At 43.2% G+C, this 18,596-nt stretch overlaps 1 protein-coding gene across 2 annotated transcripts in view; it reads left to right on the top strand.

Annotated features, from left to right (window-relative positions):
• XPO6 (exportin 6) overlaps positions 1-18,596 on the top strand; it is a 120,777-nt gene that overhangs the window by 73,115 nt on the left and 29,066 nt on the right. Inside the window, exons 9-12 of one of the 2 annotated variants that reach the window (XM_053671478.1) lie at positions 812-921; positions 9,266-9,374; positions 10,970-11,059; positions 12,196-12,265. In XM_053671478.1, the coding sequence (XP_053527453.1) occupies positions 812-921; positions 9,266-9,374; positions 10,970-11,059; positions 12,196-12,265 (379 nt within the window). Of the gene's footprint in view, positions 1-811; positions 922-9,265; positions 9,375-10,966; positions 11,060-12,195; positions 12,266-18,596 lie in introns of both variants that reach the window. The other variant, XM_037140020.2, reaches the window with a different exon arrangement.

The raw sequence follows: 18,596 nt of genomic DNA on the forward strand, positions 1-18,596 counted from the left end.
ATATGTAAGGGATTGGGGGACCACAAGTTGAAACTCAGTATGTATGAGAATGATTAGATATTGGATAGTTAAATGCCTACATTTTGAATGAAATAGGAGCTCAAAGCCCCTGAGAGAGTCAGTACAGTCACGCAAATGGTCCAGAACTAGATTCCTACGAAGACTTGCTCTCCTCTTCTCACTTTGCCCTTATCGACGCCGGGTGAGAGGTTGCTGTGAGCCTGCCGGACACTGCTACTTTTGCAGATGAGATAATACCTGAGAGTCGGACTTAACAAGCTCATTTTCAATTTGTTATATAGGAAGATTGCAAATGGTCTTTCCTAAGCTTCAAGTGTGTAAACTCGGCACCTTTAGAGCCATTGAAACTTATGTTCGGTTTTGTAATAGTATGTAGTGGGAAGAGCATTTGATGGGGTAAAGGGACCTGCTCCTTCCCCTGACGTTGAATAAATCATGCCTCTGGTTCTCAGTTTCTTTCTCTATGAAACAGAAATGAATTGGATGATCTGGAAGAGTCTTCCTCACCACAGTCTCAGATTTTAAGATAGGTGTTCGCTTGGCTTAGTTTGTAACTCAGTTTGTCCCACAAAGTATCTCCCTAATGATGTGTCCCACGCTACCCTTGTCTTGTTAGGTTCACCAGGTTCCAATTGTGAAGACTGACTAAAAGACACCAGTGTGGTTACCAGGAAGTTGAGGGAATCTAGGCTTATGATGTAACATTCTGGTAATAGTAAACTGGTAGATGTGCTTCTAAGGAGTATTTGCATTAAGTAATTTCATTATCTGGATTTCTTTTGTACCATAGCCTACTCATGAAGGTTACTTCTCTTGTTTGGATATCTGGACACTCTTTTTGGACTATCTGACAAGTAAAATTAAGAGTCGTCTGGGAGACAAAGAAGCAGTTCTCAACAGGTAAACCCCAGAAATGTTGATATCATTTTTGCCATTTGTTTTTTATGGCCTAAATGGTCAACCATGCTGCCAGAACTCTTTGGTGAAACTGAGCCATGTAAGCTGTTTCAGTAGTAATGCCATTGAATATTTTCTTCTTTCTTCTTAATACCTCATTTTCTGAAAACATTTTTTCTGATTAAAAAAGTAATATGTATTCTTAATTTTTTAGGTGTGATAATTCTCTTTGTTATTTTCTTTTTAATGACATTACTGAAGTATTTTATTGTATAAAATGATATGACATCTAGGATTTGCTTTAAAATAATCCACTGGGAATAGAGGGGGACCTGGGTTGGCCATCTGTCGATAATCAATATTGAATTTAGTTGTTAGGAACTTAGGGTTCATTATATTCTTACTCCTTTTGTGTTTGAAAATTTCCTAAACAAGGTAATAATACTTGCCACAAAAAAAACATATTTATTTTAGAAACCAGGAATAGAAAAATATAAAGAGGATAACTTATCTGTAATTTCACAATCCAGAAATAGCTGATTACTTTCACACATTTTTCATTGCATTTTTTGAAAATAGAAAATGGGGACATATTTTTTTCCCCCACATTCCTTAAGCTCATTTTTCTTTCTTGCGGGCAGGAAGTGTGTTTCCTGCACACCGTGGTCATTATTTCATGTCAGGAATGAAACAATAAGCTGATGTATCTGGAATGCCTGGCACTTTAATGGGCTCAGTACATGGCATCCGTGGTCGGTGGTGATCACGAACACCCCTTTCCCCCGGAAATGTGCCGGAAGGAGGTGGTGAGGAGAACCCCACCTGGGAAGAGGTTGGGTTGAACCTCTAAAGCCCTTTCCATTGCTGAGGTTTTATGAGCTTTTAAAATTATAAACAGAATATTTGTATTTCAAGTTGAAACATTTGTACTTTTGTTCCCAGATACTATTTTTTTTTAAAGATTTTATTTATTTATCTTTAGAGGGGAAGGGGGGAAGGAGAGAGGGAGAGAAACATCAATGTATGGTTGCCTTTTGTGTGCCCCTGCTGGGAACTGGCCTGCAACCCAGGCATGTGCCCTGACTGGGAATCAAACTGCGATCGTGTGGTTCTCAGTCCTGCGCTCAATCTATTGAGCTACACCAGCCAGGGCCCCCAGATACTATTTTTGTGATTGCAAAATAGCTTCCAAGTTGCTCTGGTGCCAGGCGTAGTATATTCATGTATCAGAAACCTTATTACACAACAGTAGATCCTGGTTTTGGTGAATTTGCCAACTGTAAGTAATTGTGTTATTGAATGAGATTCTTCAAAGGAAAGGTGCTTCTGCCAAATTCTCCTTCTTGGATGCCCAACTGCCACATCCTTTGGTCCTGGGACTGTGCCTAATTTCGCTATATTTGAAATGTGGTAGATATTCTTTCATATCTCTCAGACTCGTTGGAAGAATAAACTGGAGAAATTTATTAATAAACTTTAGATGCTTTTTAAAGCACTGTACAAATGTGTGGAAAATATGGTCTCATCGAGAAATGTACACTAGCAGATTAATAAATACACACTATAGATTGTTGTACTGTTGGAAGGACCAGTGTTGCAAGTTTAAATTCTTTTTCTGCTTCATGGTAATAGAGTTACTTTTGGTCAGGTTATATGCTGACCACATTTCCTCTTGCAAAGTTACCAAACTATACTTGTCTTAGAGGATGATTAGGCTTCCATAAAATCATGTACACAGAATACCTGGCATAGCACGTAGCATGTACCAGACACTCAGTACATGGTCACAGTGATGACCCCCAACTGTCATAATACTGTGGAGTTAAGCGACAGGGCCCCCGGACAGCCTAAAGGCTTTTAGCCTTCTTGCTGATGTTGGCCTGTCTGCCCAGGTGTCCGTCATCTGATATCATGTGGTATTACAGCTGTCAGTGGTTCTGGCCGACCACTTTTAACACTAGGGGTTTTTCTCATTGATCATTTGATTATCACCCTAAAATGAGGTTTTCTAATTTTTCATGACTTTTAAAAAATACACTTATAACACTTTTATGCCTTTAAAGAATAAAAATACCCAAACCCCAAACTTCCAAAGCTGGTCTGTTGTTTATGCTGTTAAAGAGGGACTGTCATCAGAAGGCCTGCTTGTCTTAAGCCAGACATCCCTCAGTGGTCCAGGGTGGCAGACTGCCCTAGGATTGTGTATAAGGTGGTCAGTCCTTGGGGCTGCACAAAAATATTAGCTGAACTTTAACTGACACATTTTATCTTTCCTCTTCTACACTATACGTTTTTATGAGTGTGTTCTTGAAAGTTTTAAATGAAAGTTTTGAAAGTTGGACAGCCACTGTTCTGGGTTATAAAAGACCCCATTATATCAGAGTGTGCTGTTTTACAGAGGTGGCTGATACTGGTAATTACCACATTCATTTTATCTAGAGCTTATAAATGTGATCAAATGTTTTTCAGCTGATAAAATATATCTGAAAGAAGTTGGGGTGCTTTTGGAATCACTTGTGGTTTGAGCCAGAATTTCAGAAGCAACCAATCTTGCAGGAAGTAGTCAAGAATGTTTTCTTAGTGTCTTAAGTAGGAAATGAAGGTGTGGTTAAGTCACAGAGGCAGCACTAAGTTCCTGTCCCTTGTGGTTTAAAGGTTTTGCATCATTCATCACAACAATGTGGTAGACATTGGTAGGGTACAAATTTAGAAGCACAAATGTGCATGGATTTATTTTTGGTCTTAGGAGCTCGGAAACTGGAGCTGTGCATGTATGTACCTTGCTCAGTAAGAAGGCTCAATAGCTTCTTGATCAGAGCTGGTGGGTACTCTAGAGCAGAGGTCCCCAGCCTCTGGGCCACTGACCAGTGTGGATCCGGGCCTGTTAGGAATTGGGCTGCACAGCAGGAGGTGAGCTTGCATATAATGTGCTAGAATCATCCCTCCTGCTCTCTGGAATCATCTCTCCTGCCTCCTCCTGGTCTGTGGGAAAATTGCCTTCCATGCAACTGGTCCCTGGTGCCAAAAGGTTGGAGACTGCTGCTTTAGAGAACCTGACTCCCAGCATTAGTGTCTGCAGCATGTCCAGCTGAACGGAATTGTGGACTGGGCTCATTGTTCAGATTTGCCGTTTTGACATGGTGTGGAAAGACCCGAGTTTCTTCTGTCTCCTTTTCTTCATTTATGCTTTGTGGATGGTTTTACCTACCTGATAAGTTGTTAAGAAAATTAAATGAACCAATGTGTGTAAAGTGCCTTTGCTGACAGGAAGTGATCAGTCAGTATGTGTTGCTTTTCTTCCCTTTTCTCTCTCACTCTTTTCTTTGCGCTTGTCAGTGTGAAAAGGGACACCGGTGTAGAAACTTATTTTTACAGGAAGATGAGGAAACCTGAAGTGAGTTTAAGCAACCTAAAGTTATTGAGTCATGACTTGTGAACCCACTGTCATGAGAACACAGAGAGGAGCTGGCCACAGACCAGCCAGGGATTGCGGGTGACATTAGATTGGATTGTAAACAAAAGTAGGTGAGCGTGAGAAAAATGGCTGCCCTTTTCTTCCTGAGTGGCTTTTCGGCTTTAATAAAGAGGAAGTGCCATTATGACATATGATATTTTGATACAATTAATAGAGTCCGTTAATCAAGGCTCCAATAGCTTTCTAGCTTCTGCCAAGAGAAATTCATGCTGTTGACTTCCTCAGAGAGCAAGTGACAGGGGTCTTATTTATGTCCTTATAGAGATGAAAAAGCTATTGAGGATTATGCTTCAGTCCTTTGTAGTTATCTGACATGGAGTTTTGCCTCCATGTTTATTTATTTATTTGTTCTTTCATTCCTCATATATTTACTGAGCTCCTACTATGTAGTTGCCTTAACATGTAGAATTTTATTTAACTTCAGAAAAAGTTGGGATGCTTTTGGAATTACATCTGTGGTTTGAGCCAAACAAGTCTGTAGGTTTATCTCTTTTATATTTAAACATTTAATGCTATAAATTTCCATCTGAGCAGTGCTTTAGCTTTATCCACCAAATTTTAGTATGTTCTATTTTTCTTTTCATTGCTTAGAGTATTTAAATTTCTCTTGATTTCTTCTTTGTTTAATTTCCCAGTATTTGGAGATTTTCCATACATCTTGTTATTGTTTTCTAGTTTGTATTACCTGCAAGCATAGTTTGTATGATTTCAGTTCTTTTCAATTTGTTAAGGTTTGTTTGTTTTATTAACTAGTTCTCTTGGTGATTGTTCCTGGCGCACTTGAAAAGAGTGCATTCTACTGCTGTTGTGGGAAGTGTTTCATAAAGGTCAGGGCAGGTTGGTCGATTATATTTTGCATGTTGTCTTTATCCTGCTTGTTTTGTCAGTTATCGAAAAAGGTAAACTCTCCAGGTGTAATTGTGGGTTTGTCTGTCTCTTTTCAGTTCTATCAGTTTCGCTTCCTTTGAGACTATGTTAGTTGCACACACATTTAGTTTCCTTTTCCAATGTGTCTATTGAGTGACTGGGTCTCATTATATGAGGTTTTTTTCGTGGTTACTCTGGTATTGCAGTATGTATACTTAATATTGCACACTTCACTTACACCGTAATGTAGGAACCTTAGCAACATACAGGTCCTTTTACTGTCCCTTCTTTCTATTGAGGTTGTCATATGTTTAACATCTATGTACATTGAAAACCTCATTGGATAATGTTCAGTTTTTGCTTTCATTCGTCTTATTTTAAAGAACTTAAGGATCTTAAAAATACAATAGATAAAGTCTATTGTATTTAACCAGACATTTGCCAATTCTCTTGCTTTTCTTTCATTCTCGAATTTCCAGGTTCCTTTTGCTTACTATCATTACCTTCTGTATTAATCAGCTATATCTGCCATAACAAAACATTATCGAGTGTTTGGCTTAAACAGCAGAAGTTTATTTTCTCACAGTTCTGGAGTCTGGAATCATAGATCAGGGTGCTGGCAGGTGCATTTTCTGGTGAGGACCTTCTTCCTGGCGTACAGGTACTGTCTCCTCTTTCCGTCCTCACATGGCCTTTCTCCTGTGCTTGCGCAGGGAAGGCGGGGCATGCGTATTCCCTCTTGTCGTTTCTTCTTCTTGTAAGGGCACTAGTCCTATTGGATTAAGGTCCCAACCTTAGGATTCTACTTAACTTTTATTACCTTTTTATAGGTCTTATATTCAGATACCTTCAGAGTCTTTACATTTCCTTTTAGCTCAATAAGACAGTTTACAGATGACAGATTTTATCTATCCTCTAGTCTGAAGTGGGTTTTCTTTCCTAGAAAAATTCTGAAGTCACATTTTGGGTTAGGAGTTTGAAAATTTTTAGTGGACACAGTTCAGTTCAGAACACCTTCCATCTGAAGATCCTCATGGAGGATGGTTATAATACCTATTTTAAAAGTCCAACACGGATGTGATTGTGAGGTTGGCATTTTCTGATTGTTTTTCCCTTGATAAATGGTCAGCGTCGCCTCATTCTTTGAATGTTGATTAATATTTTGGATCCTTTTACCTGTGTGTTCTACTAGCCTTAGGCATGTTCTCCATCTCCACAGTCACCTTGTGGTCAAAAGATGGGTGCTGAATTTATAGACATCAGAAAGGGGAGAGGTTGGACGAAAGAGGCTTTCCCAGGGGCCCCACCCAATGACTTCTTTTAATAAGGCCTTGACCAGGCCCCTCTGCAAGTGAGGCTAGAAATGTAGTCTTTCAGATGGCTTCAGTGCCCAGTGTTCCTTCCCTTACTAAGCGGGGAAGGAAGGGAAGAATGGGCTGTGGGTAGGCAACCGGAGCCTGCCACGTCTGTGTATACCCCCAACTCGCACCAAACCCTTCGGGAGATGAGCTGCCTGAGTGAGCTTTGGCCTGGTTCCAAGAAGACTTCAATTTTCTAAGTGATTTTTTTTTTCAACCTAAGTTGGCAGTTAGCGATTCTGGTCGCTAAGGGTTTTAGGTCTAATTTAGGGTTACCCTCTCCTTACAGTCTTTAAACTTTAAATTCTGTGTTAGCTCCACAAGGCAGTTTACAGATGACAGATTTTATCTGTCCTCTAGTCTGAAGTGGATTTTTTTTTGCTAGCAAAATTATAAAAATGTTTTGGTTCATCATAACAAATTACAGCGTGAAATTTATATAACTTTAGGAATTTATGTCCTGAACAAATGGCAAATGTAAGCTCCAGGCTGAAGTGTTTGATCTTTCTTTTCTCTGAAGTGTGTTAAACTGATTTTCATGGCATTTTTTCCACAAATGTTGCCTACTTTATCAGTGATTTTCTCTGTCAGCATCCCTCCCCGGGCCATGCTCAGTTGCCAGTCTAATCTAGGTTGTTGAGTCGTTTATAAACACTGAGGGGGGGTGCATTGTTAGGGGGGAGGCCTGGGCAGTGTTTCTGCCTCCAGTGAGCAAGCTCCGAACTCTGTGCGGCATGTGGCAGCTCAGGAGGGTTTTTAAGTGTTCTTTAGACTCCCTCTCTGCAGAGTCGCATCACATGAGTTGTGTAACTTTTTCTTTCTTTTTCTTAAGATTTCATTTGTCTTCAGAGAGAAGGGCAGGGAGGGAGAAAGAGAGGGACAGAAACATTGACGTGGGAGAGACACATCGACAGGTTGACCGTTTGCTTTGCAGAAGACTTCCAACCAACTGAGCCACACCAGTCAGGGCAAGTCATGTAACTCTTAGACTAAATGGACTGTATTTGATCTTGGCATTGGTGAACTCTGGCTTTGGTTATCTTGTTGCCCTACGACTGACCTAGAGCATCAGAGGGCTGGACCCCAGGCAGCCAAGCTCACATCTCTGCGGCCACAGGAACTCCAGCTGGCGCCCCGTGGGACTGGGACTCAGTCCTTTGAGGAGAGGGAATAAATAGCCTGGCTGCTGCTGGCACGTCTGGGAGTGTATGGTGAGGCTGGTCTGGGAGTGTGCAAGCTGGAACCTGGAGCCGGTTATACTGCCAGGTGACCGTTGTTGGGGCAGCACTGCTGGGACGAACAGCCCACAGGGAGGATGGAGTCCCTTCTGCTGCCTTCCTGTCTTTCTCCTGCAACCCTGTCCACGGAGCCTAAAGGGCCAAGGACAGATGTGCTTTGCATAGTGTCAGCTCCAGCGTCACACAGCACAGAGAGGAGATTGGCACTGAGAGCTGAATAAGCAGCAGGGATGATTTGCTCTGAGTGGGAGCAGTCCCGGAACTTACCTGAGAGACATTTCAGGACAGGCGAGCGTTTAGGCAACAGAATTTGTTCTTAAAAATTGGTGGTTTGTGGGCCCTTGTGTTAGCAACTGTTGCATGTAAGTTGGTGTCTTCTCAGTTAAGTTCTTATCACACGTGAGCAGTATCCAAGCCTTGGGCTCCAAGTGTTTCTGTGAGAAATTAATCTTAGACATAGATCAAAGCGTCAGGGTTTCCCCAGGGTTTTTTACATTTTTCATTTAGGTTGTAAGTGTTCTTAAAACTGACTAAAGAGTAGGCTTGGGGGAGTGGATGTAGCAGGCTCAAAGCCAGTTGGTGATTTATGTACGGAGAAAACGGATGTTGAGTTAGGGAGCCCTGAGTTCAAATCAGCTGGTAGTCAACTGCAGTTCTCTCATCAGAAAAAACCCATTGATACCACTTCCCTCTCATAGTTGTTAAAAATCATTGAATAAATTCATATTTAATACATATAGTACCTGTAATTCCCCAGGGAACCACTGAGAAATAACCCAAAAATATATGGCAAAAGAAATGACAAGGCATTTAAAGTGGCACATTAGATAACTGCATAACACAAAATAGAGGAATTGGGAACAAAAGATATGACAGAGAAAATAAATGGCAGAAGTCCTTCCTTATCAGTAATTACATTAAATATAAAGGATTAATTTCTAGTTAAAAAGCAGAAATCAGAATGGAGTAAAAACCCATGCTCTGACTATGTGTTGTCTACAACAGACTCACTTCAGTTTCAAAGACAGATAGGTTGAAATTAAAGGAACAGAAAAAGATATTCCATGCAAACAATAACCAAGAGAGGTCTGGGTTAGCTATGCTAATATCAGATGAAATTACTTAAAGGCAAAAATTGCTACAGAGACAAAGAAGGACATTATGTAATGATTCAGGGGTCAGTCCATCAAGAAGGTGCCGGAACGTAGTTAAATGAAGGCATATCCCCGCTACTGTTCCACTGTCACGCACACACTTGCCCACCCGTAAACTGAGCTTAGTTTAGGTGCTCCTTTTGTATGGTAAGTCAGTACACAGATGCGATTCCTTTCATAGTGCAGGAAGCCTTTTTGAAATCCTAGACTAAAAGTTTGCTTTCACCTCATGTTGAATTTCTCCCTGCCACGCAGGTACGAAGATGCCCTAGTCCTCTTGCTCACGGAGGTGTTGAATCGCATCCAGTTCAGATACAACCAGGCCCAGCTGGAGGAGTTAGATGACGAGACTCTGGATGATGATGTAAGCAGCACCCCTAATGGGCCTTCGGTCCTGGTCACGTTGCCATGTGCGTGACCAGGGGACTTGGTCCTGTCAGTGGGACTTGGGACCCGTCAGCCCTCTGCCCTGGAGACTGTTTTTAAGCCAGAGTAGTCTTATTTTAGGTTTGAGTTGTTCGTTTGAAATTTATATCTTGCCAGTCTTTTGGGGTTTATTAACTATAAACGAAGTTTTACAGGCATTTTTACCAATATGGACTAGAGATGTAAGTATAAGTGTACAGCGAAAAGTGGTTTAGTAAGAACTCTATGTCCCTCTGTCTGGCATCCATACCTCTACTTCCTACTCTGGGCAACAAGTAAAAGTTGGGTGCTAGTGGAAATATTTAAATGATACTAAAATGGTAAAGCTAGAATGAAAGGAAATTTCCTTTAAGTATGCTTTATAAACTGATATGTCTTAAAATAAATTTTGGCCTTATTGATGCTGATGTGCCCACATTGATGAGGAAAATGTCTCTTAAGGACATAGCTCCAGTGTTCTCTTTTACTCTGTTTCTTTAAATTGACTTTAGAGAGAGAGAGAGAGAGGAAGGGAGAAAGAAACATCATTTTGTGGTTTCATGTATTTTTGCATTCATTGGTTGTTTCTTGGCTGTGCCCTGACCTGGGATCAAGCCCACAACCTGGGTGTATCAGGATGACGCTTTAACAGTGTTGTTTTTTCTTAACCACCGTGTACTTTAGAATTTTCAAGTCACTGGTGCGGCTTAAGAATATGCCACAGTGACTGTGGCATAATCAAGACATTGAGGGTAACCATGTTTGGGTCAGAAAGAACCTTGTACTTGGTATTAGATGGCCTGGGTTTGAATCTCTGTGGCCTTGGGCATGAAGGAGATAGAGGTGTCTGGGCATTGAGTTTCTCTGAGCTTCAGTTTTCTCATCTCCCTAAATGAGGGCGGTGTGTCTGTTGATAGTTACATGAGGGTAACACATGGGGGAGGACTGGCTGTATGCCTCGTGCCCACTAGGTGCTTGGTAAACTTCAGTGTCACTTCTTGTTAACTGTGTGATTCAGACCAGTCCTTCTTATATTTTAACAGGGATAAGAATTCACTAACACAGGTGTTAAACAGATTGGATTTGGGAGGTTTGGGTGGGAGCCACAGCATTTGCATTTCCAGCAAGTCCCCAGGAGATGCCGATGTTGCCTGTCTGTAGACCATTCTTCAAGCGGCACTGATTCGATCAGCTCTAGAACATGGCACTGGATGGTCTCGGAAGGCATGAGTGACTGGTTCCTATAGCTGTGACGATGGAGGGGGGACTGGAGCATTTCCCAAGGGCTTTTCTATCTATATTTCTCTGACTGTTGCGGGGAAAATAGGTCATTCTGCATGGATCATCTGCTTTTTTAAGAAAAAGTTTTTAATGACATTAGTTTATTGGATTTAAAAATAAATACTTTAGCTTGGCCTTTTTAAAGTTCCAATTAACTGGTTCCCTCATTTGCCATTTCTTCAAACTGGTATGTCAAAGAGTAGACTTAAGGCTGAGGACAGAATGGCGAGACTTCCTGTTGGAGAGCTGACCCTTCTGTTTTCCCTGCAGCAGCAGACAGAGTGGCAGCGGTACTTACGCCAGAGCCTGGAGGTAGTGGCCAAAGTGATGGAGCTCCTTCCCACACACGCCTTCTCAACACTGGTAACTCACCCTTTGGAGGGGGATGAAGAGCCTGATGATTTCCCTGCCCATGTAGTATGAGTAGCGAGGCTTTTTTGCTCTCTGGTATTATAAAATATGTATATATTCCTAACAGAAATATTACTGTTACTGACCCTCAAATTGATTAAATGTTAATATTTTCCCAAAATATTTTAGATTCAACTTTTGGAAGCCCCGTTTTTCTTACATGAATTCTCATATATAATAGAACTTTGCTAATGCCTTCATCAGTAGCTCAAAAGTGGCCAAATAGAAGATTTATTTATATGAATTACATTAGTGTAATTCGTATAAATTACAAGCTAGCCATTGTAGAGCTTACTCTTGGCAAATTGCTGGCACTCTTCGCTGGTATTTACGTGCCGGAATCTTTAGTCATAGGACTGATTTTACTGACTAAGTGGTACTTGTTTTTTGAGATTTCATCAAGCTTATCTCTTCAAAGGCAGGATAATTTATTGGGGTGAGCTTTGCATTGCACAACCCAGCTGTATTTTGTGTTCTCTTACAGAGTGTGCCATTATATCATTTACTGTTCTTAGGGAGTCTGTCACATTAAAGTTTTGTCTTTATCTTAATGGGGAATTACCAGGTTAGGAAAACAAGATACAGCCCTGGTTATGGGGGTCCCGTCTGCTAAATAAGTAAGGGAGAGCGAGTTCCAAATAGTTTGGCCTGTCTTTTCACTTAGCCACACACCGTAACAAAGGCACACCTGTGTTTCTCTCGAAGCTAGGGTTTGCCTTGGACTTGAAAGGAGAGAGTTCTGTTTCAGAACTCTGAAAGGATCAGATCATTTTGGGGCTTGATGTCCTCTTCTAGGAACATAATAATAATACCAAGCATCTATTGCTTTGTTTTAAAAAAAGTATCAAACTGCTGTTTTTTATTTATTTATTTTTAGTCCAAATAATGATTGGTGGTTTCAGTTGTAGAAATTGTTGGGGGCAGGGACACAGAAGGAAGCCATCTTTTGTTCCTGGCACATAAAGGTTCCCAGAGAAAAGTTTTTATCTCCCCCTCTCGCCATAGGTACTTACACTGTCTTAATGGTAAAATGCTGTTAAAACTTACATTTTGGGGTTTTTTTAAAATCATTGTTTCTTTGTTTTCAGTTCCCAGTTCTTCAGGACAATTTAGATGTTTATCTGGGGTTACAGCAGTTTATAGTTACTTCGGGATCAGGTAAACTGGTTTTTATTTTTTAATTTAACCAACGTTAAAAAAATGGACTAATATTTTATTACTCTGTTCTTTGCTGTCAGAACATGGTTTCTCCACTGCCACTTCCCTGCTGCTCTGTCTCCCCCCCACATCTAAAGAGGAAGAAATCATGATTCGAAAAAGTGTGGGGGAGACGAGAGATGAGGCTCCGACAGTATATTCCAGAGAGGTGTTTCAGTGGGGAGGGAGCGGGATAATTCGGAACAAGAGGTAGAGCTTTTTAAAAACCCTAGCAATAAGAACGCTCTCATTTATTTATTTATTTAGTTAGTTATTTAGTTAGTTAGTTAGTTAGTTCATGTCTTTTATTAACCCAAACACAATGACTTGGCTTCTGGTGCGTTGAGGCCACAGGTCAGGCAGCACTCGCCACGGTCCTGCCCGTCAGAGTGGCCGTAAAGTCTCCGGCACCGCATTCATCTGAAGGGCGCTCCCGACGAAGGCGACGGGTCTTGCCCTCGCGTCCACTGTGTGGTGTCAGGACAGCCAGCCTAACCTTTCACTTAACGCTGTTCTTTGCTTACGTTCACACCACTGTGGCGAGTGGTGTGAGACTCACTCCTCTTCTTAGTGCCACCACGGAGTCTCATCGAGAGGGGAACAGTGGGCTCCCTTTGAATGTTGCAGTCGGACACAGCGCCCGTCTGCCCGCGGCTGGCCAGCAGAGGTCAGTCTCAGCTGACCGGGGGGTTCCTTCCTCATCCTGGTCTTGGCCTTGTTTCTGTTGTAGCCGAGGGGTCAACCTTGAGAGTGATGGTCTTCTCCATAAGGTAGGGGTGAATGAAATTTCAACCCCTAATAGTTAAGGAGTAGTTACATTTATACAGCCCTAAAATTACATTTGGCCCTTTGAAGGCAACCGTGAGGCTGATGTGCTCCTGGTGAAAATGAGTTTGATACCCTTGCCATAAGGGTTGTCATAAAAATCTGCATCTTGGTAGCAATTTCACCACAGATGGCAGATCAGAAAGGAAGTTTTATGTCCTTTAGACCATCAAGTGTGCTAGGAAAAAACAACCTTGGACTTAGCTCTGATGTGCTCGTCTTCTCTGGGTTTTAGAACCCAGTAGTACATCAGAGAAACTCCAAGCAAGCAAAGGCAGGGTGGGGCATGGCCATAGCTAGTAACTGTTACCTTTCCTGTTGTGAGTGGCCTGAGGGTGCCTCTGGTCAAAGCCGGTGGGAAAGGCTCTGGGCTGCCATCTACGGGTTTCACCTGCTGTGGGTTCAGGGCTAGCTTGTTGTTGTGGTGGTTGCATTAATAGTAATGATGATAACCTCCATTTGCGGAACACTCATTACATACCAGGCATTATATTACTTGCTTGTTATTTAATTCTCTCATGCCTTGTGATGTGTAAAGCACTAATATTAGTAACCCCTGTTTTACAAAGAAAGAAACCGATGTTCAGAAATGTTAATTTGCAGAAAGTCACATAGCTTGTTAGTGCTACTCCCCAGATAGTATAATGGGGAATTATCAAAAGTTAAATGAACTGAAATCTGGCATTCATTGTATCAGCTAAAAACAGCAGACACTTAATATTGTACTTGCAAGTACACCTGTGCCCCCCAACCTCCCATCTTGTATAGACATTTTACAGGGTTTTCCTTACAGGACTTGTGTCTGGCCCCAGCCTGTGGCCCCGGCCCCTCTGTTGTGTAACTGCTGTGTCAGCCTGGCACAGAGCTGCCCAAGGTGCAGCCCACCTTCTGGATGAACTTGTTATTCATGGAAGAGCTTCCTTGGGAAGCTCTTTATGAAACTGCCCTTCTTGGTGGCCGTGAAGGCTTGTTTCCATGGCTATACTAGCTTCTAAATAATTCACTGGGCCCCAGGAGGTTGATGGGACTTGGCACGTTCCAAGTATAGGCCCTGGTTTTGTAGATAGGATGAGGGCAGCTTATACAGAACTTTTAAAAAGACCACTTTTCAAAGCAAACGTGCCTGTAAAATATGCTGTTAACATTAATGAAAATCATTTGAATGTATACATATACTACAGATTTTTCCATAGTCCATTTTTTGGGAAAAACTGTGCCCTGGTGGTCTCTTCTAGAATGTATCCAGTGCCCTAAAGACATTATTCTTGATCTTAAAAAAAACTGGAGCATGTATTCCCTCGCACTCAAAAATTGACCCCTGGGTTTCCTTTTTAGTGTTGTAGCTGACTTCACATTACATTGAGTTTGTCTTCTGGTGAAAATCTGCAGCGATTCTTAAATTGTTTTTCTGAGATATAGCTGATAACTGAGAGCTTCTTATTCAGTGATAATGTGATTTATTTTTCTCTAAATAAAATGTCATATACCTGCTCTCATTGAAGCCCATTTACTGGCAAATTTCACAGTGCATTTGGCTCTTCCAGATCATTTATAAATTTCATTCCCAGCCTGATCCATAGTGCATAATCCAATGATAAAACCTCTTAGGCCGGAGAAATACTTAGTTTATTTTTTTCAAAATGAGCTCTTTTATCCGTGATGAAACATTCCCCCATTCCTAGGCAGCTCAAAACCCAAGTTTTCAATGCAAGGCCACTAAAAAGTGGAACTCTGAGTACATTCTGTCTCTGGTTCCCAGGGACATTCACCCTCTCAGATGACCTCCACGCTATCTTAGTCAGCCTGTTGCCTCGTAGCAGAAACCATGTTAGCCTTTCTTTGAGGATATGGCCCACTTCTGTTGTTCACATTTCTTTAGCCAGCCTTGAACTCTGCGGGTCTCTTCTGGAGTGTGTGGGTGAGAGTCCCACGCACACTCTGCTCCTGGTCTTCCTGCACTTCCTCAGTGAGGTCCAGGGAAGGGGGTGGGGCTGCCGTGGGCCGGCTGCTGTGTGTTCTCACCCTCGAGGTGCCTCGTGCTCGCCATTTGTCCTTCCCACCAGGTGCGTTTTGAGAAATCCTCTCATTGGTGACTGTGCTTCTGGTATTGCATTCATGTTCTTACATAGCCCTAAAGTACCCCTTTTGTGTGTAGGTGGTAATCCATCCCTCACTGAGCTCTTCCTTCGTTGGGGCAGTGGTTCTGCTCTACGTAACCCTGTTAACTTTTCTGTTTATCCATGCAGACTTTCCTGCCTAAGAGGTTGCTTCATCTACAATATATACGATTTTTGGAGTTCTTTGTTCTGCTGGGGACCATTTATGACTTGTTCTCTCAGGGTAGGATACTGCAAGTGCTGATTTTCATAGCTTCTCCTCAAAAAGAGAAGTCTGAATTACATTAACATTAATATGTTTTTATCCAAGGCAGTGATTTCCAGGGAGCTGTTCTCTGGATGTGGCTTAGAGCGCATCTGGATAGCGCCAGGAGGGCTTGGTTTGTGGCTGTGATGTTTTCTCTCTCAAACCTATATGTAGCAGTATTGTCTTCTAAAGGTTCCACTTGGCAGGTGTTTGGTGCTATTGGGGAGAAATCTAGCCTTAGCCAAATAGAAGAAAACATGGGTGGACATGAACAGCTTTGTACTGTGGGAACACTAGCTTCCCTCCTCAAGCTGAGGTGGTGCCTTGTGCAGTTTGGCGGTGGTGGTGGTGGTGGTGGTGGTGGTGGTGGTGGTGGTATGGGGTTTCTAGGTGAGGGGAGGAGGTGGGGGGCACTTGGGTTAGTGGTGCTTAATGCCTGTGTTTGTCTGCCTTGCAGGTAGAGCAGGAAGGAACCAGCTGCAGTTTTGATTAACATGCACCTTAGATGGCACATAGGTGTTAAGTTGAATTATATGGAATTGCAGTTTTGTTAGGTCAGAAATGCTCAAATACCAGAATTTCATATGGTTCAAACGAATATTTTAATAAACACACCCACAGCAGTTCTGGGTGGTTTTTCTTTGTAGGTGCTGCTCTTTTTTGGACAAATTAGGGCAAGTTTGGAGGGGTATGTCCAAGATTGCAGGGATTCTCAGAAGAAGGGTAACATGGGTAATAATGGAAGGGACACCCAGAGGTGTATTTCAGTCAGGAGAGTTGCAAGAACATTACCCTGTCTTCACATCTGTCCAAGATTGCTGTGTCGTCAGGCTTAGGCTTGTTGTGTATTCTACCCTTCAGGAGACGGACAGGGGGTAATAAGGAAGAGTGTATAGGGAGACAGATCTCCCGTGTTGTTGACCAAGCGGTTCAGAGGTGGAAGGCTCCCTCAGAGAGGCATTGGGCTCTCCGGCATCCATTTGAGGTGTCCAGGAAAAGGCTGAAGGGCGGGGGAAGGGCATGCATCAGGTGCATTTGGTAGACACGGTGGCAGGGGGGCAGGCCTGGGCAGGACAGCTTTTAAGCTGCCTAATGACTGTTAGGGACTGCACTCAAATGGAAACTTGGTTTGGGATACTGTTTTGATTTCTAAAAGAGAAACAGTGTTTCCCTCCATGCTTAAAATATTTAAGAACCTAGTTCTCAGGTATATCTAAGAGTGCCTAGTTCTAGGTGTTAAGTACAACAATAAGTTGAAAACCAGTGATCAGGGTAGAGCTGCGTGGAAGATGAAGATGGGTGCCTACATGAAGTGTGAGGGGCTGCTGATACTAATTCACAGCCCGCCCACATGGCTCTTTGAAAGTCGAGCTGGCCTCATCTCTCCGGCCCGTGCCCCCACATCCAGTTTCCCAGGTGTATTGTTCATAAGGGTTTATTTCCCACAGAGTCCTAAGGCTTGGCTGGCATGCGGAGGAACAGCGGGTTTTAGAAATTTATCCTGGGAGTCGGTTACCTAGTTGTAACCCTGAAAATCCGAACATTTAGAAGGTGCATAATTGTGCTCCTTTTGTCAACCTGGAGACGAGGAGAGGGGCAGTGTTCCTTTTCATGTGACCCAGCGTGACCAGAGGTATCTCTCGGTTCTGTGTGTTCGTGGGCTCATCGGGCTGGCAGCCTGGATGGTCCTCCTTGTGCTCCGACTGTGGACCTGGCTCACTCTTCTGGACACCCACTCTCGTGGCCTCACGGGGCTGCCCGCGGGCTGATGGTCCTGTCTTCTGCACTTCTCCACGAGGAGTGTAGGGGGGAGGAACGAGCAACTGGGGAGTAGTCAGAATCGGCCTTCGTCACTGGCTCTCTCCTTACAAGGCCCTTCCTTGAGCTGCCCCCTCCTTTTGTTCTTCTGATCCTTGGGATGTGACTCACCGTGACAGTGCCAGGTCAGAGCCTCCGTCCCCTTATCCAGTCTTCTGTCATCTGTTAGAGGCCGTCCAACGCTCTGCTCCCAGACTCATCACTTGGAATGAGTCAGCATAGGGTCTGAGATATCAAACTTGCTACTTTATCCACCACCTTTTCCATAGGTGTTCAGCTTTGCTGGCTTTCTCCCCTTAGGTATTGCTTATCTGTATTCACCTTTTAAAACTAAAGTGAGTATTCCCAAGGGCAGTGTGAGAGAATGAAGCTGCCGAGACTCCACCTTCTGCTCCATCTCTAGTTTTCTCTCTGTTCTGCCGTATTAAAGTCATTTATACATTTGTGGTCACTTGTGTTGTTTCAGACACTGATACGCACCCATGGTGTGGGTGAGGCCCCTCATCATGGAGGACTTGATAGTCACTGAGGAGACCTGTAAATCATTATTCATGTCTGTCTATGCACGAGGTGCCCTGGAGGAATGCAGGAAGGGGGGGGGTGGCAAGGGGGAGGCATGGGCTCTCTGTCTGGAGAAGGGAGGGAAAGCTTCCTAGAAGACATAATGCTTATGTGGGTCTGCAGGGTGTGTAAGGGTGTGCAAGGCAGGGGCAGCAGTGGGCAGAGGATGAAATGCACAGTCCAGGCAGAGACACCAAGGTGTCTGGGGGATAATCAGTGGGTCCAGATGATAAAACGAATGGTAGGAGGAGGCGTGGTCATTAGAGATCTGGAGTTGAAGTTGGGAGTTCACTCCCTCCCCCTTTAGCTGGAGAGAGCCCCAAGAGGGTTGATGCCTTGCCTTAGAAGAGCTGCGTACTTAGATCGGGGTTCTGGGGAGATGTTCGTGGAGTGCCCCAGGAGGAGGGTTGGTGATGACCACGGTCAGGCTCTTGCCTCCTAACAGAATAAAAGCCTATAGTGGCAGCAGAGGGAGCAAGCTTGAAAAGGGTCCGGGGAGTCGTGGGGGTTGCAGGCGCTGGGTGGGCAGTGATCTGAGTGTTACTGCCCTCCCTCCTGCTGGGTGAGGGGGCTTTATCAGACTTAGAGCCCTCTCCTTGGCTTACGGACCCTTGTGGGTAGAGGGGCCAAAGGGGCAGAGGAGGTGCTGAATTGAGGATGTTTTTGTCCTTCATCTTTGCATCCTCCTTGCTTAGCCTGAAGAAATTATGTTGAAAAGTAAGAG

The sequence above is a fragment of the Artibeus jamaicensis genome, unplaced genomic scaffold (genome assembly GCF_021234435.1).
Source record: "Artibeus jamaicensis isolate MK-2021 breed Jamaican fruit bat unplaced genomic scaffold, CSHL_Jam_final contig_700, whole genome shotgun sequence".
In the NCBI taxonomy this organism is placed as follows: domain Eukaryota; kingdom Metazoa; phylum Chordata; class Mammalia; order Chiroptera; family Phyllostomidae; genus Artibeus; species Artibeus jamaicensis.